Here is a 25,994-nt window from a genome sequence, read left to right on the forward strand (position 1 = left end):
AAGGACCTGCCTGAGGCTCTTTTTCAATTAACTTATTTGTTGTATAAGTAGAAGGTGAACACTAAAATAACGATTGGCCGGGCACAGTGGCTCACACCTGTAATCCCAGCACTTTGAGAGGCCACGGTGGGTGGATCACCTGAGGTTGGGAGTTCGAGACCAGCCTGGCCAACATGGTGAAACTCAATCTCTACTAAAAAATACAAAAAAAATTAGCTGGGTGTGGTGGCATATACCTGTAATGCCAGCTACTCGGAGGCTGAGGCACAAGAATCGCTTTAACCCGGGAGGTGGAAGTTGCAGTGAGACGAGATCGCACGACCGCACTCCAGCCTGGGCAACAGAGCAAGATTCCATCTCAAAAAAACCAAAATAGGGTGGGCATGGTGGCTTATGCCTGTAATCCCAGCACTTTGGAAGGCTGAGGTGGGTGGATCACCTGAGGTCAGGAGTTCGAGACCAGCCTGGCCAACAGTGAAACCCTGTCTCTACTAAAAGTGCAAAAATTAGCCAGGCATGGTGGTACGTGCCTATAATCTTAGCTACTCAGGAGGCTGAGGCAGGAGAATTGCTTGAACCCAGGAGGCGGAGGTTTCAGTGAGCCGAGGTTATGCCACTGCACTCCAGCCTGGGCTACAGAGTGAGACTCTGTCTTTAAAAAAAAAAAAAACAGCCTAACAAACAAAATAATAATAAAATAACGATTAAAAACTATAGTATAGTAAATATGTAAACCAGTAACATAGTTGTTTATTATTATTATCAAATACGGGTTGAGCATCCAACATCTGAAAAATCTAAAATTTGAAAATCTAAACCTTTTTGAGCACTGATACGATGCTCCAAGGAAATGCTTATTGGAGCATTTTTGGTTTCAGGATTTTTGGATTTGGAGTACTCAACTTATAAGCATATACAGTGCAAATATTCCAAAATCTGCAAAAATCTGAAATCCAAAACACTCCTTCTCCCAAGCATTTCAGATAGGGATACTCAGCCTGCATTGTGTACTCCACATAATCGTGTGTGCTATACTTTGATACGACTGGCAACACAGTAGGTTTGTTTACACCAACATCACCACAAACACATGAGTAATGCATTGGACTATGGATATTATGATGGCTATGAAGTCATTAGGTGATAGGAATTTTTTAGCCCAATTATAATCTTACTGGGCCACCATCATATATGTAGCCTGTTGTTGACCAAACATTGTTATGTGGCATATGTCAAGATTTCTGGTAGATAGCTGTTTTTCAGGGAATTATTTGTGAGCCTTAAAATTGGTTTCCCTTATTCCTTGTTATTCAGCTGGTTATGCTAAGAAATGTTATATTTGTTTGGAGGATTCTTAATAGACAGTTTCTGTCCCTTTTTTCTTTGCATATTTTCAACAAATATGAGCATCTCCTAGTTTCCAGACCTTGTGCTAGGCCTTGAGGATACAGCTGTGAACAAAACAAAGTTCCTGTCTTCATAGAGTTTGTATAAGAAAGATAGGCAATGAACAAATATATGTCAAATACTGATGAGTACTGTGATTAAATCAGGGTAAGGGATAAAAAGTGATATACCTAAAATGTAGCTTTTTCATGTACACCTTCACAAAAAACCGTATCAGCATAGCATGATCTCAAATATGTAAGAAAAAAATACCAGGAATAAAGGCTGTTAAAGAAGTATGCTGAAATATTCATAAGGGTTATTTCTGATAGTGAGATTTAGGGATGATTTTTAAATTATACTTTTATATATTTTTCCAAAGCATTCATTACCTTTATTCTTTGGGAAAAGGCGGTACTAATGAGGTCATATGTGCACTAAAGCCCAGTTCTGCTGGCTCATAGCCCCTGTGTACACCAAGAGGAAGAAAGTCACCTGCATGGTTTCTCTAAAAGTGTTTCTGGAACTCCCCCCAGCAGGTATCTTACGCGTGATCTGAACAAGTTGAACTCATTGAGTCCTGCTTTCTGAACGGGCCTCTGCCTCAAATCAACCATGATCAGTATCTGAGAAAGTTATTTGTCATTCATCTAAGATTTGTCTTTCCGCGGTGTTTAGACTAGTGCTAAATAGGTCATTTATGAGGAAAGTGTAGAAAAACTCTTTAGTAAGGTACTATATTTTCTTCATATAGAAGTGTCCTTTTTAAAATTAATTTTGTTCACAATATATGCTTCACAATATTCCAGTCAAATCTGACCTAACTGAGGCTATTGCACACATGTTGTGACTTGTAAAGGCTGTGGGACAGGACAGAGAAAAGGCATGAAGCAAATTTTCAGTCCCACAAGTGAAATGAGCCCAACTCTTTTTCCCTTGTCAGCAGTCAGGGAGAGCATCTTCACCCCACTCAGGCTGTGCCTTAGCTACCTCAGCATCAGAAATAACAGGAGCCGGGCACGTGGCCTATAATCCCAGCACTTTGGGAGGCTTAGGCCGGCAGATTGCTTGAGGTCAGAGGTTTGAGACCAGCCTGGCCAACATAGTGAAACCCCATCTCTACTAAAAATACAAAGAAAGAATTAGCCAGGTGTGGTGGCACACACCTGTATTCCCAGCTACTTGGGAGGCTGAGGCACGAGAATCACTTGAATCTGGGAGGCAGAGGTTGCAGTGAGCCGAGATCGTGCCACTGCACTCCAGCCTGGGTGACACAGGCGAGACTCCATCTCCAAAAAAAAAAAAAAAGAAACAAAAAAGAAAAATAACAGGAAAAGGACAGAAAGAAGGGAAACCCTGAAACTACCTATGATGAGGCTGGGCCCTAGGCTGAGGATTCAGCAGATATGTATCAATGAAAAGGCCATCTTTTATAGCTAGAATTATAGGATTTCCTATAACCCTGAACTTCCCAACATCCTCTTCAGGATCAGAGTTGCTGGTCTATCCCTAAAGGCCTGATTTCTCTATGCTTCCACTCACTCCTTTTTCCCACTTGGGCTACCCTTTGCCTACAGCTGTCTTGGTGACGAAATGTTTGGTGACAAAGCAAACAAAAATAGTGTATCTTCTTTGCTCCTCTTTTTATGTCCAAGATATACTCATTTTTAGAGATACGGGCACACTTTACACATCCAAATGGGCGGATAGGCACACTTTTGTTCTAAGAATAGTTTGAGGATAACTTTTCTTTTTTTATTTTATTTTATTTTTTTTGAGACGGAGTCTTGCTGTGTCGCCCAGGCTGGAGTGCAGTGGCGCAATCTCAGCTTACTGCAGCCTCCACCTTCCAGGTTCAAGTGATTCTCCTGCCTCAGCCTCCTGAGTAGCTGAGATTACAGGCGTGTGCCACCATGCCCGTCTAATTTTTGTATTTTTAGTAGAGACGGGGTTTCACCGTGTTGGCCAGGCTGGTCTCAAACTCCTGACCTCAGGTGATCTGCCCGCCTCGGCCTCCCAAAGTGCTGGGATTACAGGCGTGAGCCACTGTGCCCGGCCTGAGGAGAACTTTTCTGTGCCTCTTTGTCTTGCCTTCTCTTTTGCAGTTCTTTCCTTGCCTTCCTTTCCAACTGTTTGCTTTGTTTCTTTCCATCTTCCTGTATCAGGCAGCAATTCCTATAAACATTCTTTGACGTTATTGGTAGCCCTTACACCTGAATGGGTGAAGCCTATCTCAGAGTAGATCATTCATTCCAGCTGAAAATGTTAGTCTGCTTGGTAAGTGCAATGTGATGGAAGAAACAACTTCTCAGGCCTGTGAAACATTGATTAAATATACTTTGTTTGTTTGTTTGTTGGAGACAGACACGCTCTGTCACCCAGGCTAGAGTGCAGTGTCATGATCTCAGCTCACTGCAACCTCCGCCTCCTGGGTTCAAGCGATTCTCCTGCCTCAGCCTCCCAAGCAGCTGATATTACAGGCACGCACCACCACGCCCAGCTAATTTTTTGTATTTTTAGTAGAGACAGGGTTTCGCCATGTTGGCCAGGCTGGTCTCGAAATCCTGGCCTCAAGTGATCTGCCCACCTGTGTTTCCCAAAGTGCTGGGATTACAGGCGTGAGCCACTGCACCTGGCCTGTTAAATATACTTTTGTAGTTACTGCTCCTTCTGCCTGGTAGCCTGGTTTCTCTTCCCCGTGTTTATCTATTTGGTAAACTCCATTTCTTACTCAAAAGATTTTATTTAAAAGCTGAATGTAATGGCTTCTTTGCTCCTTTTCCAGATTCACCCAGGCAGTTAGTGACTCCCACTACAGGTTTTTCATACCTCTTTCATAACCCATATAAGACTGTTTTATTATTATTTGTTTACATATCTTTTACTAGACTGAACTTTTTCAAGGGTAGGAATTTGTATCATTTTATTTTCTCAGACTTGGTATATGGTCAACAAATGTTTGTTGACTGTCCATTCTTTCGATAGGACTTATTGCCTGTTTTCAAGGACCTTACCATCTAATAAGGGTGATCAATTACAGGTAACCATGGTACAAACTAGAATGCCATTAGTGCCGCAGAGAAGGAAAAAATTACTTCTTGCTGTGGGAAGTAGTGACACCTAAGTTACTCCAGGGTTTGTTGATGAGGTAGCATTTGAAATATGCCTTAAAGGATGAGTGTGAAATGTGGCATTAATGGTATTATATTAGCTTTTTGTACTTCTTGATGTCTTTATTAGCAGTGATTTAAGTTCATAGGAGCTATATTATTTGAAATGTGTTCCAAAGCCTTACCTATAAATCATCTAGTTGTTCCTTTACCTGTACTTTACCTATAAATCATTACTTTATTTGCTATTACTTTACCTATAAATCATTCATCAGTTGATTTATACAAAGGAATACATCTTGTGGGGTTATCAGTATACAGTCTGTCTTTGTGGGTGTCAGTCATAAATTCAGGAATTAATATTTGAGATTGTATGTTTTCAACTGTCTGAATGTGATTAACCAAAAGAAAACATGAAATTTGATGCCTTGGCTGGGTTTGGTGGCTCATGCCTATAATTCCAGCACTCTGGGAGGCTGAGGCAGGAGGATCACTTGAACCCAGGAGTTTGGGATCAGCCTGGACAACATGGCAAAACCCCATATCTACAAAAAATACAAAAATTAGTCAGGCATGGTGGTGCATACCCGTAGTCCCAGCTACTCAGGAGGCTGAGGTGGGAGGATCACTTGAGCCTGGGAGATTGAGGCTGCAGTGAGCCATGATCGTACCACTGCTCTTGAGGCTGGGTGGACAGAGTGAGACTCTGTCTCAAAAAAAAAATGTCTTACTGTCCTGTTTCATTTATTTTCTTTATTCATTTTAGCCACAGACCCCTTTGCTTCTGTTTTTGGGAATGAATCATTTGGAGGTGGATTTGCTGACTTCAGCACATTGTCAAAGGTAATCTACAGTAATTAATGGGAAGGGAAAACATACTGTGTTTCCACCAAAAGAGCAATCCTCCTTTCAATTATATAGTCCTCTCACAAAGTTGCAACTTGATTTCAGTAAATCACAGCAAATGTTGATTTCAGATAGAAATGAAAGATAACATAAAGTAGACATATTTCTTTATATAACTAGATGGTATTGATGGTAGAGGTAATTATAATTTTCTATTGGCATGTTTGCTTAGCAACTTCATATTTAGTCTTCTGTCTTTTTAAACATGTTTCTCCCAATTGAACCACATTTTCCCCCTGTTGACTGTCTGGGTCAATAGATGTAAAATCTGGGTTTTTATTTCGTCCTCTCTGTATTGGTTACTTGATTTTATGTTCTGAGGTTGTTAGGGCCAGTATTAAGGTAATTAATACACAAAGTCCAGTACTAAATGTCCACTATTTACTTTCCACTGTGGCTGTGATATTGATTCGGGCTAAGAGAAAAGGAGGATTAGATTGTTGGTTCCTTGGTTCTCAACTGAGGGTTATTTTGCCACCAGAGGAACATTTGGCAATGTCTAGAGACCTTTTTGGTTTTCACAATTGAGTAGGAGATGCTACTCATATCTAGTGGATAGAGATGAGGGATGCTATTTAATACAGTCCACTCTCTAGCCCCCCACAATATGCAATTATGTCCAGCCTGAAATGTCACTGTTGAGCATTGCCTAAATAAATGTAAAATTGTGAAGTCTGATTCATTATAGAAAAGTTAATCTTTTGTTACATATTTGAAAGGCAGGGTCTTCAGACACACATTAAGATTTATCATTCCAGCCAGGCGCGGTGGCTCATGCCTGTTATCCCAGCACTTTGAGAGGCCAAGGCAGGTGGATTGTCTGAGCTCAGGAGTTCAAGACCAGCCTGGGCAACGTGGTGAAACCTCGTCTCGACCAAAAAACACAAAAAATTGGTCAGGCATGCCGGCACGCACCTGTAATCCCAGCTGCTCGGGAGGCTGAGGCGGGAGGATCACATGAGCCCAAGAGGCAGAGGTTGCAGTGAGCCTAGATCACGCCACTGTACTCCAACCTTAGAGTGAGACCTTGTCTCAAAAAAAAAAAATTATCCTTTTATGGGATCAGTTTGCTTCAAAAAATTGACTTTCAGGCTGGGTGCAGTAACTCAAGCCTGTAATCCCAGCATCTTGGGAGGCTGAGATGGGAGGATTGCTTGAGCCCAGGAGTTCGAGACCAGCCTGGGCAACATAACGAAACTCCATCTCTACAAAATAAAAATTAAAAAAATAACTAGGCGTGGTGGTACACACCTGTAGTCCTAGCTATTCGAGAGGCTGAGGCAGGAGGATCCCTAGAGCCCAGGGGTTCAAGGCTGCAGTGAGCTATGATTGTGCCACTGCTCTCCAGCTTGGGAGACTCCTGCCTTTTAAATTAAAAAAAAAAAAAAATTGACTTTCAAGTTGTCCTTATAGTTTGTCAAGATGCCATTTTCCTTGCATTAGTATTAAATCTTATATTTAAGTTCATTAGGAAGTATGGAATCCATTTTTTTTCCTTTGATTACCATTTAGATCAGATATTCGTTTGCGGAAAGGCATACAGTCCCTTTAAAATGGGCCTCAGGTGGTTTTTGCATTGAATATTTCCTGAAGCTTGACAAACCTTTAATCTAGATTGAGCTGTTTTTGGTTTGATCTGTTAATCTTAATAAGTAATGATGTTAGAATCACTCCTCATATAGAATAACTTTTTTTTCAGAAATTTCTCCCTTTGGACCCTGAATGCAAAGGTCAAAATTTCAGTGTTCTCAGAATTAAAATAAATAAAACTGTATAATACTTAAATCATTATTCTGAATGCTACATGACTACCACAATTTGCTTGGTATAGCCATGTATAACCATTTCTTTTTAAACAAAGGTCAACAATGAAGAACCTTTTCGTTCAGCCACATCGAGCTCTGTCAGCAACGTAGTGATTACAAAAAATGTATTTGAGGAAACATCGGTCAAAAGTGAAGATGAACCCCCAGCACTGCCACCAAAGATCGGAACTCCAACAAGACCCTGCCCTCCACCACCTGGTATGAGAGTTGGTACTTTTCTTCAGTCAACTACATGGCTTTTCTCTTTCTGAAAAGTATTGTGCGGAACTTACTTATATAAATGGCTTTAAGTGAAACAAGTCAAACATATGTCAGAAGCCTGCTGCTGTCATTCATTCTGACCTAACTGCCGAATTACAGACATGCACCTAAGAAGTCAGCATGTATAAATTTCATGAGCTGTCTTTCTGCTAAGACCTTTTTTCTTTTCTTTTTTTTTTTTTTAACTTAATCATTTCAGAGAGGCAATCAATGGAAAAGGGAAAGTGTCAAGAAAATCTTTTTGCCTTTTGGAAACTCATTGATTATCCATTTGAATAGCAGTTTCCTGTACTTTGGTGTTTTAATTATAATTTATTTAAGAGAAGATTGCTTCACAGTCCTTTTCCTGTAAAGTATAAAGTCTTCCTTAAATCCTTTAATGTGAGAATATATGGCCTCTTTAGTATCCAGAATTCAGCAATACAGTGATTTGAAACAAAGTATTGGTTTTCTTGAAGGAAAATGGTATTTTAGCTAACTTAAAATATTCCTCTTTTTTTTTTTTTTGAGATGGAATCTCTCTCTGTTGCCCAGGCTGGAGTACAGTGGCACGATCTCAGCTCACTGTAACCTCAGCCTCCCGGATTCAAGGGATTCTCCTGCCTCAGCCTCCCGAGTAGCTGGGATTACAGGCATGATCCACCATGCCTGGCTAATTTTTGTATTTTTAGCAGAGATGGGGTTTCACCATGTTGGCCACGCTGGTCTCTATCTCCTGACCTCAAGTGATCTGTCCACCTCGGCCTCCCAAAGTGCTGGGATTACAGGTGTGAGCCACTGCACCTGGCCAAGACTCTTTTCTAATAGTGATTTGTTTCTTATTTTTGTTTGTTTCTATGTATAATTAGTATGTGTGTGTATGTATATGTTTAGCACTATACAAAGGAAAGTTTGTTTTGTTTTTAGGTCATAATAAGTGGCTAAAAGGATAATTCCTTGAGTAGTTGTAGTGCTGTTGGGGTATTATGTGAGAAGACACATCTTAGTATATATTTTTTTAAATCATACCTCATTCCTTGGGAAATTTTCAGTCTCAGTAGTTACAGATTAATATTACCTTTTCATCATAACCTTTCCATGGTCTTGAGCAGATAGGTTTTTTTTCTTTGACTGAAAGAACTGCATGTACAATTGTAAATATCTGATAATCTGTTGAAAAATCAGGTAAATGAGTTAAGTGATTCCTTCTAAGGAAAGGTAGCTTATGTCATATATTTCTAGAAGTGAGGTTATCAGAATATATTTTAAAATAAATAATGGTTAATTTGCACATTTAAGTTTTTACAACTTACATGATGCCAATAGTGAGGTTGTTTTTTTAAATCTTAAGTAAAATAATATGCTAGTGCTTTTGCTCAATCTAAGAATCTTCATCCAAGTAATTGTGTATCATTGTAAAAAGATTAAGGAAAAGACTGGTTTGTTGGAAAGAGCACTAAACTGGGAGTCTAAAAATCTGGGTTCTGTTTCTGGATGTTCCCTGACTATGATCTTAAGTGTATAATTTCATATATCTGACCCTTGGCTATTAAATGTTGGCAGTAATTCTAATTTTGCCTACTTTCACAGGATTATTGGAAGAATCCATTGAGATATGAGCATCTTTTCTAAGCAGCTACAGTGATGGAATCTGTTGTTATGATTGCTATTACCAGCTTATGCATTTTAGGAAAAAAATATATTTGGAGATATTTTGACCCCTATTTTTATTATCTTTTCTTCAAGAAGTACTAAGTTTAAGTAAGACTTAGAGAACTTGTTTGAAAATGGTAATGAATTAGTGAGTGACTAATAGGACAGAATACTATTGTTTGGTCAGGGATTATTTGATCAGCAACCGCAAAGATTTAGGCCCTGGGCTTCAAAACATTTTTTCTTCATTTTGAAATACAGTAAATAACAAAAAATTGGCAGCATTTTACTACGGTAATTTAAAAATTTTATGCTCTTAGGTATTGTATGTAGAACTAGAGAAAAATCAGAAGAATTTTCCCAGTTTTCAGAGGTCATTTGCTCTTACTGCCACTAGTGGATAACTGTTATCAGGCTGAGGGCTATAACAGCAGAGGCAGGCCATTTCTGTCTTTATTCTTTATTATTCTCCTTCTGTTTAATCCATTCGTCTCTCCTTTTGGGAACATGCTGCTTGGGTGTGGCTAGGGGATGGTGGGATTCAGTCTTTGGACAAAAATATGATTCCTGGCCCATCCTTACTTTGCTATTTGTTTCATTAGCTGCACATAGCTGGAATCTATTTGAGAGATCGTGTGTGAAGAATTTGAGGACAAATTGTTGGTGTAGCTATTTAAGACAATATTCAGAATGTGTTTTAGGTACTCAATCATCCTCTACCCACAGTACTTTAATGCTATCTGTGTACATGTTCTTGTGTGCTTGTATTTGCTGTATTTACTGGTTGAATTAATTGTAATGATTTTGATCCAGGGAAAAGATCCATCAACAAATTGGATTCTCCTGATCCCTTTAAACTGAATGATCCATTTCAGCCTTTCCCAGGCAACGATAGCCCCAAAGAAAAAGATCCTGAAATGTTTTGTGATCCATTCACTTCTGCTACTACCACTACCAATAAAGAGGCTGATCCAAGCAATTTTGCCAACTTCAGTGCTGTAAGTACTGTGAATGAGCTGTTTGGGGGAAAAATCTTTAAAGATTTTTCAGAGATTATTTTGGAGTCTGCCAAGTTTGCATCATTTTAACTAAATTTACCAAGATACTAAAAATGATCTTTCATTCTTCCCCCAAGCAAAACCTCTGTTTGATCCTGTTTTGACAGTTGTATGGTTGTTCCATCGCACAGATGATTTTAGTAGTCCCAGTTCTTGTCATATACACAAGTTGTTTTGTAAATCTTTCTCTTAGTCTTGGTAATGTAAGTAAAATCCTAACAGTTATTATTTTGTGGATGGTTATGGGTGATGGTGATTTAATGAACAATTACAGAGTCATTGCTCTCTGCCCACTAGATGAATAATGCCAGTAATAAGTTTGTGTATTTGCAGCTGTGTATGTGTGTTTGTGTATAAAGTTTTAATGATTTCTGGAGACCAGTCAGCAAATATTATATGAGAGGATAGGGCCAGAGATTCTTTGAATAGAAAGTAAAACTATTAAACTTACATAGTAGCTTTTTAAAAATGTAAATGCCAGTTTTATGAAATAAATAAATAAATGGTTGTCAGGATTTAAACAGTCTTTATTTGGAGGGCTCTAATTCACTAACTTCTCATGTTTACTCTGCGTTCTTTCAGAGACGTCTAAAATAGGAAGATCGTTAGAAACAGTGGAAGGGTGCCATGATAACAGCCTAAGCAGGGCCTATAAAATGACAGAAATGGGGCAACCAGCCATGGAGGTATCAGTCTAGAGAGACATAAAGCAATGTCATATATTCCATCATTATTCAGTAAAAAAAAGTTATTTTTTAATAAAATTCTTAGACTGGGTAACAAATTTTCAGTTTCACAGTTTTTTCAGGCAAAATAACCTTCGTTATCATTGCCTGTTCTATAAAACAGAAATTTTCTTCTATTTATCACCTTATGCCCTTGAGATGATTTTGGAAATAGATCTAGTGGCCAGGTAACTCTGCCTAATATTTCCCTCCTCAGTGTAGCATTGGGCCATTCAACCAATTGCTTTATTCCTGCAGCTGTTTCTAGTTAGAAGGGAGGTAGTCAAGAATCTGCATGCATGCCGGGCGTGGTGGCTCACGCCTGTAATCCCAGCATTTTAAGAGGCCAAAGTGCTTTAAGCACCTGTAGTCCCAGCTACTTGGGCGGCTGAGGTGGTGGAGGTTGCAGTGAGCCGTGATCATGCCACTGTACTCCAGCCTGGGTGACAGAGCCAGACCCTGTCTCCAAAAAAAAAAAAGAATCTGCATGCAACTAAGACAACTGAGCTCCCAGCTTTTGAATCTGTACTCTAAGTTCTGGTGGCTTCTCTTGACTATGAAGGAGCAAAATAGGAATCAATATTTTGAATATTGTAAAAATGAAGTGCCAGAATTATACTGATTTTTTTTTTTTTTTTTTTTTTTTTTTTTTTTTGAGATGAGTTTTGCTCTTATTGCCCAGGCTGGAGGCGCGATCTTGGCTCACCACAACCTTCACCTCCCAGGTTCAAGCAATTCTCCTGCCTCAGCCTCCCGAGTAGCTGGGATTGCAGGCATACACCACCACACCTGGCTAATTTTGTATTTTTAGTAGAGATGGGGTTTCTCCATGTTGGTCAGGCTGGTCTTGTACTCCTGATCTCAGGCGATCCACCGGCCCCAGCCTCTCAAAGTGTTGGGATTACAGGTGTGAGCCATCGCGCCCAGCCTTACTTAACTTTCCTTTTTTTTTTTTTTTTTTTTTTAAAGACAGAGTCTTGCTCTGTCGCCAGGCTGGAGTGCAGTGGCGTAATCTCAGCTCACTGCAACCTCCACCTCCCAGGTTCAAGCAATTCTCCTGCCTCAGCCTCCCAAGTAGCTGGGACTACAGGCACGCACCACCACACCTAGCCAATTTTTGTGTTTTTAGTAGAGACGGGGTTTCACCATGTTGGCCGGGATGGTCTCGATCCCTTGATCTTGCAATGTGCCTGCTTTGGCCTCCCAAAGTGATGGGATTACAGGGGTGAGCCACTGCATCCAGCCCGACTTAACTTTCATTAGATGGAATTTGATTTGTTTCAAGCAGAGAATCAAAAATTGGCCTTTTTAGAAGGTTATAATTCTCTTAGTGTAAAATAACCCTCTGGTAGTTTGTGGCATTTAATATCTTACGTATGGTTTTAGCAAGTCAAACTCTTGTTGGGGCCAGACGGGGTGGCTCACACCTGTAATCCCAGCACTTTGGAAGGCCGAAGCGGGCGGATCACTTGAGGTCAGGAGTGTGAGACCAGCCTGGCCAACATGGTGAAACCCCGTCTCTACTAAAAATACAAAAATTAGCCAGGCATGGTGGTGCATGCCTGTAATCCCAGCTAGGGAGGCTGAGGTGGGAGGATCACTTAAGCCCCAGAGGCAGAGGTTGCAGGAGCTGAGATAGTGCCACTGTCCTCAAGCTGAGTTACAGAGCGAGACTCTGCCTCAAAAAAAAAAAAAAACAAAAAAAACACAAATCTGGTTGGAAGGAGTCTTGAACAACAGCTGAGGCATTTTGCTCCAAAATCTCAATATAGTATAATAAAAAACAGCTTATAATAAGAACATCTTCTTTTTTCATTGTGAAAGATGTGGTTAAGCATTACACGTTTCAAAGTTTTGCTTAATTCCCTAGGGGAAAAAACTACCATTTCAAAAGCCTGACAGTGTATTTTATTTCATCCTTTCATGAAGGATTTTCTATGTAACAAGACTTGAAACCAATTAGAATTTTTAATTTAGTATTTGCCAAGGTTGCTGTTTAGGGTAGATAAAAATATTTCCCCAACATAATAATTATGAGTGTTAAGATTTTATTTAGACTGGTCTAAAAGTTCCCAAAGCCTGGAGAAATCTTCATAATGCTTTTTGTTTTATTTTTATTTTTTTGGCTCACTCCTCGATCTGGCTGGAGAGCGGTGGTATGATCACAGCTCACTGCAGCCTCAACTTCCCAGGCTCAGGTGATGCTCCCAGGTAGCTGGGCCTATAGATGTGCACCACCACACCTGGCTAATTTTTTTTGTAAAAACAGTTTTGCCATGTTGCCAAGATGAACTTCTTGAACTTCTGAGCTCAAGCAATTGGCCCACACCCACAGTACTAGGATTACGGATGTCAGCCACCATGCCTGGCTCAAAATGCTTTTTATAAAATATGATTAGGTTCTTGGGAGGCCGAGATGGGCGGATCACTTGAGGTCAGGAGTTCGAGATCAGCCTAACCAACATGAAGAAACCCTATCTCTACTAAAAATACAGGATTAGCCGGGCGTGGTGGTGCATGCTTGTAATCCCAGCTACTCAGGAGGCTGAGGCAAGAGAATCGCTTGAACCCGGGAGGCGGAGGTTGTGGTGAGCCAAGATTGTGCCATAGCACCCAGCCTGGGCAACAAGAGCGAAACTCTGTCTCAAAAAAAAAAAAAAAAGATTAGGTTTACATCACATCTTGCTTAGTATACCCAATACTTTAATATGATGTATAGCAAAATCAGCTTTTTTTTTTTTTTTCTTGCTTCTTAGCTTTTTTACACATTAAGGGTTAGGAAACTACCAGTGGGATTAAGTTAAAAATGATTTGTTGTGTGAGGGTCTCAGTAAAGTTGAAGTGGTAAATGTTTTACATTACATTAGGTCAAAAAGGCTAGCCCTGTCCTGTTTTTAAATCTTCTAATCTACTATAAGCATTTCTACTTTTTTTTAGTGAGATATATATATATATATATCACATTTAAAAAAAAAAAAAATATATATATATATATATATATATATATTTTTTTTTTTTTTTTCAGATGGAATCTCACTTTGTCACCCAGGCTGGAGTGCAGGGGTGCATTTTCGGCTCACTGCAACCTCTGCCTCCTGGGTTCAAGTGATTCATGTGCCTCAGCCTCCCAAGTAGCTGGGATTACAGGCACCACCACCATGCCCAGCTAATTTTTGTATTTTTAGTTGAGAGTGAGTTTGCCATGTTGGCCAAGCTGGTCTTGAACTCCTGACCTCAGGTGATCCACCTGCCTCGGCCTCCAAAGTGCTGGGATTACAGGCATGAGCCACCACATCTAGCCTAGTGACATTTTTAACATTTAGTTTTATAGACTTTCTATCTATAGATTGAATTAATTTTTTAAATTAAACTATAGCTTAATAACTGATTAATATTAAACATGTTTTCAGGGGAAAAAAAAAAGAATTAACAAGTAACCAGACTATTTCCAGAGTCCTTCAGGTGTCCTTTTGTAAAAACTATTTTTCCTTCTTTTTACTTGCTTTACTCATTTATTTATTCGTTTGTTCATCGATCTTTTAAATGGCAGTATCCCTCTGAAGAAGATATGATCGAATGGGCCAAGAGGGAAAGTGAGAGAGAGGAAGAGCAGAGGCTTGCCCGACTAAATCAGCAAGAACAAGAAGACTTAGAACTGGCTATTGCACTCAGCAAATCTGAGATATCAGAAGCATGAAGAATTCTCTTGTTCTTTGGCAACAATATAGTACTCTTCTTCCTGAATACTGAAACTATTTACAATGTGTATCAAAACTACCTGTGAGCATGGGAATACAAAAGGTTTGACATTCCTGTAAATGTGACAAAATTTTAGGATTTTTTTTTTCTTCATTACAGATTCGTCTTTTTTTTTTTTTTTTCTTATAAAAGCCGTAACCCAGTCAGACAAATTCACCTTCACTTAGGCCCCTGTTCTGGTATACATTTACTGTGAGCTTTTGCCTGCCTGTGCTATTTTACTTGTAAAGCTAGAGCACCCAAGCTTCTGCCTTCTGGAATATAGAGAAATAGTTTCACCCTGCACTACCCTGTTCTGTAGTTATTCTGATGATAGCCAGTGAGGTTCTTAAAGTTTGCAGTATTCTCCCCTGATTGGAATGGTTGAGTGAGGGTAAGGGAAAGAATATCTTATTTCTTTTATGATTGGTGCAAATTGGCTAAAGTGCATTTTTAAATTTCCTCTACTTAATTTGTTTTTTAGAGATAAGGAAAAATATTTTGCACAGATTTACTCCACTATGGAAAAGGGATGCTTTAGGTTGAACCATTATAGTCTCAGATTCGATCTTTTCCTAACTAAAAATATTAAAGCCTCATGTGTGAAATAAATTTTTAAAAAGATTTATCTGGATTTAGAGAATTTTAGATCAACAGATACCTCTCAGTGTGTTTGCTAATTAATAAAAATCAGTTTCTTACAAATAAAGTTTGTAAGAAAATGTTCATTTTAAGTGATAGATAGTGGAGAAAATTTATCACCTAAAATATACCCATCAGTATAAGGCAAGCAAAAGTCTTAACATGGCAGCCATTCTGCCTTTGCCGTGGCCCTGTCCTGTTTGGTTCTTAGTGGGTTAATTTTTGTACTTTTGCAGAAGAAACTTCAGCAAGCTAGAACTGGAAGGTACTTTAATTTTTCATATATATTTGTTTTTTTTTTAATGAAGGCTCATTTACTTGAAATGTAAAAACTTTCACTGAATACAAATAGAAAAAGTGATGTGTTTTATATCATATTGCTTTTTGTCCATCTTTGTGGTTTAGTTTATTTACTCACTTCATGTTTTTCACCTATAAAATTGTCAAGCTAGCAAAAAAACTCTTGTTTTTTTAATTGGGAGAGAAGAGACCTACCAGATTATCAAACCTCTTCATGTTAAAAGACCATCTCCTGTAAAACTGACCTAGTGGACAAGCTGAATTTGAAATAGACTGTGAAGTAAGCTGTAACTTGTCATTTTAATTTTGTTTAACACGGTTACTGACTTAGATGATGTATTGAATACCAAGATAAAGAAAAATGCACCTAAAATCTAATTAGAATTCTCTGGGTCACCAAGTCAAGGTGGTATTGATCTGTGTTAATCTGAGTAACTTATTGCCTAGCCTATAAATAAATTCCAAAATATCCAATTCATTTCTTCTTGAAATGGTGCTTGTTTTGTTTTCTTTCCATTACACAATTAGACTCCTACAGTTTAAAACAAACTTTAAACCACTATCTTGCACTGCTAACTTTTTTCTACCTTTGTAAATAGAAACATTTCTGCATAAAAGTCATACATATGAAGCAAGGGCTGAATCATAATCACAAGGCTTAATTTTGATAAACGAATCCAGTGACCTAAGGATTTTCTGCAAAATTTGACTGGGAGTTGTGATAGGTGGTATTTTTGTTTGTTTTCTTCCTCTTACTCCTTAGGATAAAGGTAAGTTGACTTGAACAACTTTCTTTTGCACTGGGAAAATAAGCAAATGTTTAAATGCTTCAAAAAAATTTTTAATTAAACTCAAATATTAAGTATCTATAACTTATAAGCACCAACTTTCAATGTAATAAATGTATCCTAATCTTATGTATGTTTAACTGGATTACATAGATTTTTATCTTTTGTTAAAATGTGTATACCCCGTGGACCAACATAATATTAAAGTATGTATATATTATATAAATATATATGTATATGTGCTCGCTTGTGTAGGATGAATGTCTTAGAGTCGTTTGTGGTATTTTATGTTGTTGACTCTGGCTCCAGGGCCTGTGCTTGAAAAGGACAGATAAGTATTGCCCAGAGCTAAGTGGCACTACTTACAAAGTTTTAAATGTCTTCTACATACTGATTCATGTTTATTTGAGCTCTCTTTATAGAATTTTCTCTTAAAGTTTCAAACCTCTAAGTTGTAGCCTGTAATTATGAGAACAGTAAACTTTAAGTAATAATAAAGAATCCCATCCATATATCCAATTTGCAATTGAGTTTTGCATGGTTCTCTGATTATGTCCATGCTGTGTCCAAGGAGGAGTAGGTACATACAATCAGCACAGATTAATATATGTAAAGGGTTTGGGACAGCACCTGGTATAGAATAAATAATAAATGTAAACTATTATTTTTGGTTATCATGTCGTGCTTTTATGAAAGAAATGAAATGTATATGCGTAAAGACAGTGCCTAAAACATAAGAATTTGTAGGCAGGACACAGTGGCTCGCGCCTGTAATCCCAGCACTTTGGGAGGCCAAGGTGGGCAGATCACCTGAGGTCAGGAGTTCGAGAACAACCTGGTGAACATCGTGAAACCCCGTCTCTACTAAAAATACGAAAAAATTAGCAGGCATAGTGGCTCGCTCCTGTAGTCCCAGCTACTCGGGAGGCTGAAACAGGAGAATTGCTTGAACCCAGGAGGCAGAGGTTGCAGTGAGCCGAGATCACACTACTGGACTCCAGCCTGGGTGACAGAGTGAGACTCCGTCTCAAAAAGAAAAAAGAATTTGTCACTGGGCACAGTGGCTCATGCCTGTAATCCCAGCACTTTGGGAGGCTGAGGTGGGAGGATCCCTTGAGCCCAGGAGTTTGAGACCAGCCTGGGGCAACATGGTGAGACCCCGTCTCTACAAAAAAAATACAAAAATTAGCCAGGTGCGGTGGTGCGTGTCTGTAGTCCCAGCTACTGGGGGCTGAGGTGGGAGGATCGGTTGAGCCCAGTGAGGCTGCAAGAAGCTGGGATTGCGCCACTGTACTAGAACCTAGGCAACAGAGCAAGACCCTGTCTCAAAAAAAAAAACATTGTGCTTGTAATCCCAGCACTTTGGGAGTTCAAGGTGGGTGGATCTCCTGAGGTCAGGAGTTCAAGACCAACCTGGCCAACATGATGAAACCCCTGTCTAATAAAAAATACAAAAATTAGCCGGGCATGGTGGCGGGTGCCTGTATTCCCAGCTACTTGGGAGGCTGAGGCAGGAGAATTGCTTGAGCTTGGGAGGTGGAGGTTGCAGTGAGCCAAGACTGTGCCACTGCACCCCAGCCTGGGCAACAGAGTAAGACTCTGTATCAAAAAAAAAAAAAAAAAAATTGTGACATGGACTTTTGGAAGGCACTGTGTTCTGAAAAACTCATACAGTACTGGGACTGAATCTCTTTCTGCCATTTTTGAGGATGTAACGTAAAGATGATTTTGAGAAAGTTATTTCGCCTCCCTGAACCTCATTTTCCTCATCTAATGTACATCACAGTACTTAACTCACAGGATTGTTGTAAAGGATTTAGCTTTGATAACTTTTTATTATTTATTTTAAATAAGCAAATTCAACCACAACAGTGAAAAGAGCTGTTGGTTGTTGAATGTACATTACATATGAAGCACTCTACTAGGCATTTTATGTGTGTCTTCTTGTTTCTTGTTTAATCTTCACAATACCTCTAAGTAGTAGATATTGTTATTAGCCCCTGTTTTAGAAATGGAGAAACTGAGTCTCAAAAACCTTAAAATAATGTGCTTCAAATCATCCAGCTGATGAGAAGATGAGCCAGGAATTGAACCCTGGTCTGTCTAGTCCTAAGCGTGATACTCTCAGTTTACCATGCTTTGTTTTATTTTGTGTGAAAAAAAAATTTACTTATAGGAAATGGTAGGAACAGGACATCATAAATAATAATAAATAACATTTATTAAGCTCCAGGCATGATCCTAAATGCTTTACTATTAATTTTATTTAATCCTCACAATAGTAACCATGAAAGGTACAGGTACTATTATCTTCTCCATTTTACAGAAGAGGAACCCAAACTAGGCCACAGTTATGCAGCTAGTAAGTGGTAGAGCTGGAATTTGAACCTAGGAGATGGGCTCCAGAGTTTTAACCACTACTCTGTATTCCTGTTAATGATGAGTAGTCAGAGGAGCAGTGTCACAAAAGAAATAATCCATGTAATCACTGTTCTTGAGGATTAATGGAATAAACCTATATTATACATGGCATCTTATAAAACATTTTCCCATTCATTCTTGTATTTAACTCGTATGAGGGTTTAGAACAGTTTCTGACACATGAAAGCACTTACGATTATTAGTGTTATCATAAGTGATAAGTATATGGGGGGGAGTAGCCAGCCTTGCTTTTAGTTTTTCTTTTTTTGTAGAGACAGAGTCACATTCTGTTGCCCAGGCTAGAGTGCAGTGGCACAGTCATAGCTCACTGTAACTGTGAACTCCTGAGCTCAAGGGATCCTCCCGCCTCAGCCACCCAAGTAGCTAGGACTATAAGTGCATGCCACTGGACCTAGTTAGTTATTTAGTAGAAATAGAGGTCTCACTGTGTTGCCCAGGCTGGCCTTGAACTCAAGTGATACTCCCTCCTCAACCACCCAAAGTGCTGGGATTATGGCTCAGCCCAACTTTGTTTTAAATACAAGATTTAAAACCAAAAGGCTAGAAAAAATGAAAACTAATTTATCAGTACTGACAAGGCTCTGGCAAGAGTACATAAAAAGGGAGGCAAAGTAAGTTGTGAAGAGTTTGAAGTAGCTCAGTGTGACTAGAGTGTAGGTTTGTGGGCAAAAGACTGAGGTGTTTGTGTTTATAAGAAATATTTCATTGGTGGTGATTTGGGGAATTGCCTTAGAAGAAAATCAGGTAAGGCAGGGAGAGCAGGTGGAAGATTGTTGCAGTCATGCAGGTGAGATGGTAAGAACTAAAAATGTGGTTGTGGCTGGGACTGAGAGAAGGGGACCAATTTGAGAAAGATTTAGGAGAATTAACAGGCCTTGAGGTCTGATTAGATGTAGGTGGTAAGGGGAAAGGAGTACACAAAATGTAGCAAGCAATAGGATCACCTGGAGGGCGTGTCAAACGGTTACAGATTGCTGTACTCTAGCCCCAGAATTTCTGATTCAGTAGGTTGTAGAGTTGGACCCCCAAATTTACATTTCTAACAGGTTCCCAGGTGATGGTGATGTTGACTCAGGGGCCTCACTTTGAGAACCACTAGAGTAGATGATAACTAAGTCTCTTTTGTTAGCAAGTTTTATTAAGTCCATTCATTTACTCTGCAGTGCTGTTGCAGAGTACCTTGTCATTCTATACTTGACCTGTGGATTCTGCTTCTTGGTAACATCTAATCTTTCTTATGGATAGACACTTTTTGAAAATAATAATTGCAGGCTGGGCATGGTGGCTCATGCTTGTAATCCCAGGACTTTGGGAGGCCGAGGTGGGCAGATCACTTGAGGCCAGGAGTTTGAGACCAGCCTGGCCAACGTGGTGAAACCCCGGCTCTACTAAAAATACAAAAATTAGCTGGGCATGTTGGTGCATGCCTGTAGTCCCAGCTACACTCGGGAGGCTAAGGCAGGAGAATCACTTGAACCCTGGAGATGGAGGCTGCAGTGAGCCAAGACCACGCCACTGCACTCCAAACCTGGGTGACAGTGAGACTCTCTCTCCAAAAATAAAAATAATAATTGCAAGTTAGCACTTATATAGTACTTAGTGCCCAGTACTGTTTAAAGTACTTTATATATACTGATTCATTTAACCTCCATAACATGCTTTTAAGTTAGGTACTGTTATTCCCAGTTTACAGATGAGAAGGCTGAGAAGTACAAGAGGTTAAATAACTTGTCCAAGATCACTGAGCTAAAAAGCACCAGAGCTAGGATTCAAACCCAGGTCCAGGCAGTCGGCTGAGCATGGTGGCTCACGCCTGTAATTCTAGCACTTTGGGAGGCCAAGGCGGGTGGATCACCTGAGGTCAGGAGTTCCAGACCAGCCTGGCCAATGTGGCGAAACTCCGTCTCTACTAAAAATACAAAAAAAATTAACTGGGCATGGTGGTGAGCGCCTGTAATCCCAGCTACTTGGGAGGCTGAGGCAGGAGAATCGCTTGAACCAGGTGTGGGGGGTGGGTGGGGTGGAGGTTGCAGTGAGCCAAGATCACACCACTTCACTCCAGCCTGGGCGAAAGAGCGAAACTCCGTCTCAAAAACCCCAAAAAACCCAGGCATTCTGACTTGAAAATCCGTGTTCAATTACTCTGTTCTGCTGGAAAAAAAAAATACATTAAGATACTTTTTTTCTTGTATGCATGGATCTATGATGTACCTTTTACTTCCAGAAAGGTCTCTATTGTCTTAGTTTTGAAAATGCACAGTGAGAAAGTCATTATTCTATTGACCTTTGCTAAGATCTGTTGCGTGGGCCAGGGACAGAGAAGACTTATATGAGGGCCTTGCCATTAGTGGTATAGTAGGAAAGATAGGCATCTACTTACATAATTTCACAGCATTGCGTACTGAGGATACTGTAGGAGTGCTGGGATGCCCAGAGCAGGGAGAGAATAATTCTAGCTGAGAGGACTGGGGAAGTCTTCCCAGAGGAGGTGTCCCCAGAAGATAGTATTCTGTTCCTTACTAGCATTACTAAAAAACATACATGGTGACAGTTGGAATTTTTTGTTAAAAGCACAGCTCTCACAAGGCCGCATCATTTGATGTTAGGGCTGTGTTCACTGGAAAAGGCCAGCAGTCTCCTAGGAGGCCTCATTTAAGTAGCATTCATTACTTGAGTGAATTAAGCCTGGTCCAACATCTGACCTTCAAGTTTAGAAACCTGATTTTCATCAATAAAACAGAGACAGATCTCTATTAAGAAATTTCACAGGGACTGATAGACCAGAATGTCACTTTCCAGTAAAAATAAAGTTGTCACAGGGCTTGGAGTGCCCACAATTGGTTGAACATGACTCCTCCCTTGCTGGTGGTTGGATACCTCCTCTCTCTGAGGCGCCGCTTGATCTTTGCAGCCAGGGATGCCTGGGCCCCTCTCATGGACACATTTTTCAGATTAATATCTTTAATCAGTTTAGAGTCTGGTTTGGCTGGTCGGGTAACTATAATGCCTCTTTGGGGTGACTTTGCATATCTTTGCTTTGATCCATTATATGTAAATTTTTTAGTATGTTAATGAGCATCATTTTTAAAATCATTAAATAGAATTCGTTATTGAATATGTACTGGGTCACAAAATAAAATGTTTGAAAGCCATTTATTTTTTAAAATCTCTCCAGAGGAATGTAAGTCCTAATGTTATGTATCCAGGTGAATGATATAAAAGATTATCTCATGGGAGGGGGGGAATCTACAGAAAGACCCCACCCATTTTTCCTTCCCCACTGCACTAAGTGTATAGAATGTGTGCAGCTGCCTGAGACCTAAGGGCTTAGTTACAGCCTCTCCTTTCTGTTTCCTCTGGAGTCAGAACTTGAAAGGATTGAGTTAGTTTGTGGGAAGGAAAATAAATGGTTTTGCTGACACTTACTGGGGACCTTCTCTGAGCCTGGCACTAAGGTCCTTAATATATGTATAATTTATTCTTCATGACTCTTAAATAGAAAATATGAGGTATAGAGAGATGGAAGCGATTTGGCCAAGAAACCCCAACCTAGGAAAGGTTCACAGCTGGACAAGCCAGGTTCCAGCCCAGGTGCCTCAGCTGTGAGACTTACTCTTCTACCACACTAGACTGCCTTTTGCTCTCTACGGCTACTTATGCTCTAAGGACTGCCCTTAAGAGCAGGTGTGCAAGACTCAGCAACCTAGGCCCTCATCGAGCACAGTGGAGACCCCACACCCCTCCAAGGCTCTATAAGACACACAGGAGAGACTGAACTGAACTACTTGCTCAGCCTATGGGCCTTTTAATGATGATTGGACTTGTCAGGACTGAGACAACCCTGATTTGTTCTCCTCCAGATTGTGGGCCTCTACATGAGTTAAAGATCCTTCTAGGCACTGTGACATATAGAGACCTGGATGGGGTAGAGGCTGTACTTAATCGAATCAAAACTCTGGACCTAGAATACGTAGAAGCAGGTTAGGAGCCCTCCACCCTTGCTCCCTTGTAGCATGCTGCCTTAACCATACACAAGCAAAAGAAAACCCTGATGCATCTCAGCTTCCTGAGCAGGTTCCTGGCCTTGTAGAGGGAATCCAGACCTTGGAGTTTTATAAACATGGGCCTAACTTCTGGTCTTACCATTTCCTAGCTGTGTGTTTTTGGGTAAATCTGTTAACCTCTCTGGTCCTCAGCGATAACAGTTCCCTTGCAGGGTTGTTGTCAGGATTAAAAATGATAGATACAGGTTGGGTGTGGTGGCTCATGCCTATAATCCCAGAATTTTGGGAGGCCCAGGCAGGAGGATTGCTTGATTCCAGGAGTTCCAGACCAGTCTCGACAACATAGCAACACTTTGTCTCTACCAAAAAAAAATTAAAAATTAAAAATTAGCCAGGCATGGTGGCATGCACCTGAAGTCCTAGCTCCTCAGGAGACTGAGGTGGGAGGATCACTTGAAGCCAGGAGTTCGAGGCTGCAGTGAGCTGTGATCACACCACTGCACTCCAGACTGGGCAACAGAGCGAGACACTCTGAAAAAAAAAGATGATGGATACAAAGTCATGGTTTCTGTTACATGGCAGATAAACATTAAAAGCTGCCATGCCCATGTTTAAAAAGACAGAAGAGGTAACAATACATTTTCGGAAAATGTGAATCTGAATAAAGGGGATAAACTTCAGTTGTCTTGAAAGTTCATTTATATAGAACACTTCATTGCCCTCTGATTCTGGATAAAACTATCACTATACGAGGTGCAGGTAACACACACTATGTGTCCAGCACTGTTCTGTTTTGCTTGCATTAAATCCTTACAACAACCCTTGTAATAGGTGCTGTTATCCTCATTTTACTGATAAGAAAATGACACAAAGAGGTTGAGTAACTTGCCTGGTTGTGCAGATACCTAGTGGTGGGGCCAAGATTTTAACCTAAGCAGTGTGGCTCCAGTGGAAGGGAGGATGGGAAGAATAAAACTGATTCTACCTTGGGTTTATTACATGATTCAAAATAAGCTTGAAAAAGTGGCTTGTAAATGCTTTGTGCATCTAATAGCTTGCGTGGCAGGAAAACTAGGGCTGGGGTTAAGATATACATTCTCAAGTCGGGTTGTGTGTGTTGAGTCCTAGCTCTGCCACTTAACTAGTTTGTGTGATCTTGAGCAAATTAATTCCTACCTGCCTCACTTTTTCAACTGTAAAATTGGGATTGTAAAAGAACATACATGTTAGGATTATTTTGAGGACTAAATGAGTTGGCACATATGAAGAGTTTAAAATAGTGCCCAAGTAACATAATTCTAAACAGATGAGGAAGAAGAATAAGAAACAAGCCTTGAAATTTAAGAACCCCGGGATTGAATCCCAGCTCCTGATTTGATCTTAGGAACATTTCTAAACTTCTGACCCAAATATTCTTAAAACAGTTGTCTAGATTAGAGGTAGATACGTAAAGGCTCTCTGCATAGTGCCTGCCATTGGGTAGAAGCTTGATAGGTATTAGCTCCTTCTTTATTTACTCACCATTGAGTACCTACTATGTATAGCAATAGTGCTGAGCTCTGTAGAAGACACATGAGATACTATCTGTACCTTCAGAGAGAAATCTGAAATACCATTGTAAATAACTTATACAAGGATTTTAAAATATGTAATGCTAAATGCTGTGAGAGAGACAAATTAAAATGTATCCTCTGAAAACGGAGAGACCGCTCTGATGGGGAGATCCTGGATGGCTTCCTGGAGGAAGTGGTGCTGGCTGTGGGCTGACAGGCTCGGTGAGATTAATCCTCTTAGTAAACTGGGCTCTGGGCCCATAGAAGGTCAGGCTTCTGAGGTCCTGTGGCTCTTCTTGCCTGCGAACCCAGGAGAAAGTTGGCTAAGTGCTCAGTGCTGGCCAAGCTGGACAAGGCTCTGGACTAAGGGGTTTGGGTCCCTGGGCATACTGTAACTGGATTTTCCAGATTTAGAAGCTCTAGCTTTGTGATCAGATAAGAGTATTCCCCGGCCCTTGTTGATCTGCAAAGACTATGATATGAGTGAAAGGTCATATGTTCTCTGCTGCCTACCAGGGAAGAGTGAGAGAAATTGCCCAGATGGTCCTTAGAGCCTCTGCCCTCTGGGCAGCTTTGCCCAGGGCCTCCCACTCCGTGCTCAGCCCACCCATGGTCCATAGGCAGGGTCGGAGGAAAGCACCAGATTGGGCAGAGAAGCCTGGGTTTAAGACCTGACTTCACAACTTGGTTTCAGGAAAGGTCGTTCACCCCTCTGAACCTGTTTCATCAACTGTAAAATGGGTATGAGTGAATATGTAACAAGATGCAGATAAATAAGAATTGGTGTAAACTGCCTGGCTCAGGGCTTGACACATGAGAGAACACCTGACATGTGAAAACCAGTCACCACTTATTGGACACGAAATTTGTATTGCACAAGTACCTAGGATACAGACCCAGCCCAAAAGGAAACAAAAATGGGCCTTAGCCACCCTGCCCCTGCCCTGTGTTCAACCCCCACCTTCTCTGATGAGCTAAGTCTCCAGGGGTCCCTGAATCCATTCTTCACACTGGAGCTGGAGCAGGCCTTCTCAAATGCCTCCTCACGGTGCTCCCCTGCTCCTTGTCCTTAGTTGGGCCTCCCATAAAAGCCCCTGGACTGCACGCCAGGGGATCCCCTTGCTCCAGAGCTGATTCTGCTTGGTGGTGCAGAATAAAAACCAAAAATGTACGCGGCCTAAGATGAAATGTGGGGCTTCAAAGAAAGTTTACACTGGAGATGGGGCCGTGGCTCATTCTCCTCTGTCCCCCGACCTGCCACGGGGTACTGGACTCAGAAGTCGGTGAAGTGGGTCACTCCAGGGCCTGGCCTGGCCTGCAGCCTCCACCCTCAGGCCCAGACAGCTGCTCTCCACTTCCCTGCCCATCAGCCCCCTGCTGCTGGTGCTCTGTGCCCAGCATTTGACTCGGTCCCGAGCTTCTGACCCCATTCCGGCGAGGCCCTAGCAAAGCTGGCTCTGTATGTAGGGAGGAGGGAACAGGGTTGGTGGTGCTGCTATGTCCCGCAGGGACCCTGGTAAGGCCATCGTGTGGCCCGTCAGTTTGGAGGCTGGGCTCTGGACCGAGTGGGACCGGCCGCTGGCCCCCTTGTGACCTTGGACAAAGCCTGGAGCTCCGTTTCTC

The 25,994-nt window shown here is 40.7% G+C and overlaps 1 protein-coding gene across 18 annotated transcripts in view; it reads left to right on the forward strand.

Annotated features, from left to right (window-relative positions):
- EPS15 (epidermal growth factor receptor pathway substrate 15) overlaps positions 1 to 16,075 on the forward strand; it is a 167,753-nt gene extending 151,678 nt beyond the window's left edge. For all 18 annotated transcript variants that reach the window (XM_009457686.5, XM_009457692.5, XM_009457667.5 and 15 more), the window contains 4 exons: positions 5,263 to 5,339; positions 7,264 to 7,426; positions 9,935 to 10,119; positions 14,455 to 16,075. In XM_009457686.5, coding sequence (XP_009455961.1) covers positions 5,263 to 5,339; positions 7,264 to 7,426; positions 9,935 to 10,119; positions 14,455 to 14,601 — 572 coding nt within the window. In that variant the 3' untranslated portion in view covers positions 14,602 to 16,075. The remainder of the gene's footprint in view (positions 1 to 5,262; positions 5,340 to 7,263; positions 7,427 to 9,934; positions 10,120 to 14,454) is intronic.
- The last annotated feature ends 9,919 nt before the right edge of the window (positions 16,076 to 25,994 follow it).

This window comes from Pan troglodytes, chromosome 1 (genome assembly GCF_028858775.2).
Source record: "Pan troglodytes isolate AG18354 chromosome 1, NHGRI_mPanTro3-v2.0_pri, whole genome shotgun sequence".
NCBI classification, from domain to species: Eukaryota; Metazoa; Chordata; class Mammalia; order Primates; family Hominidae; genus Pan; species Pan troglodytes.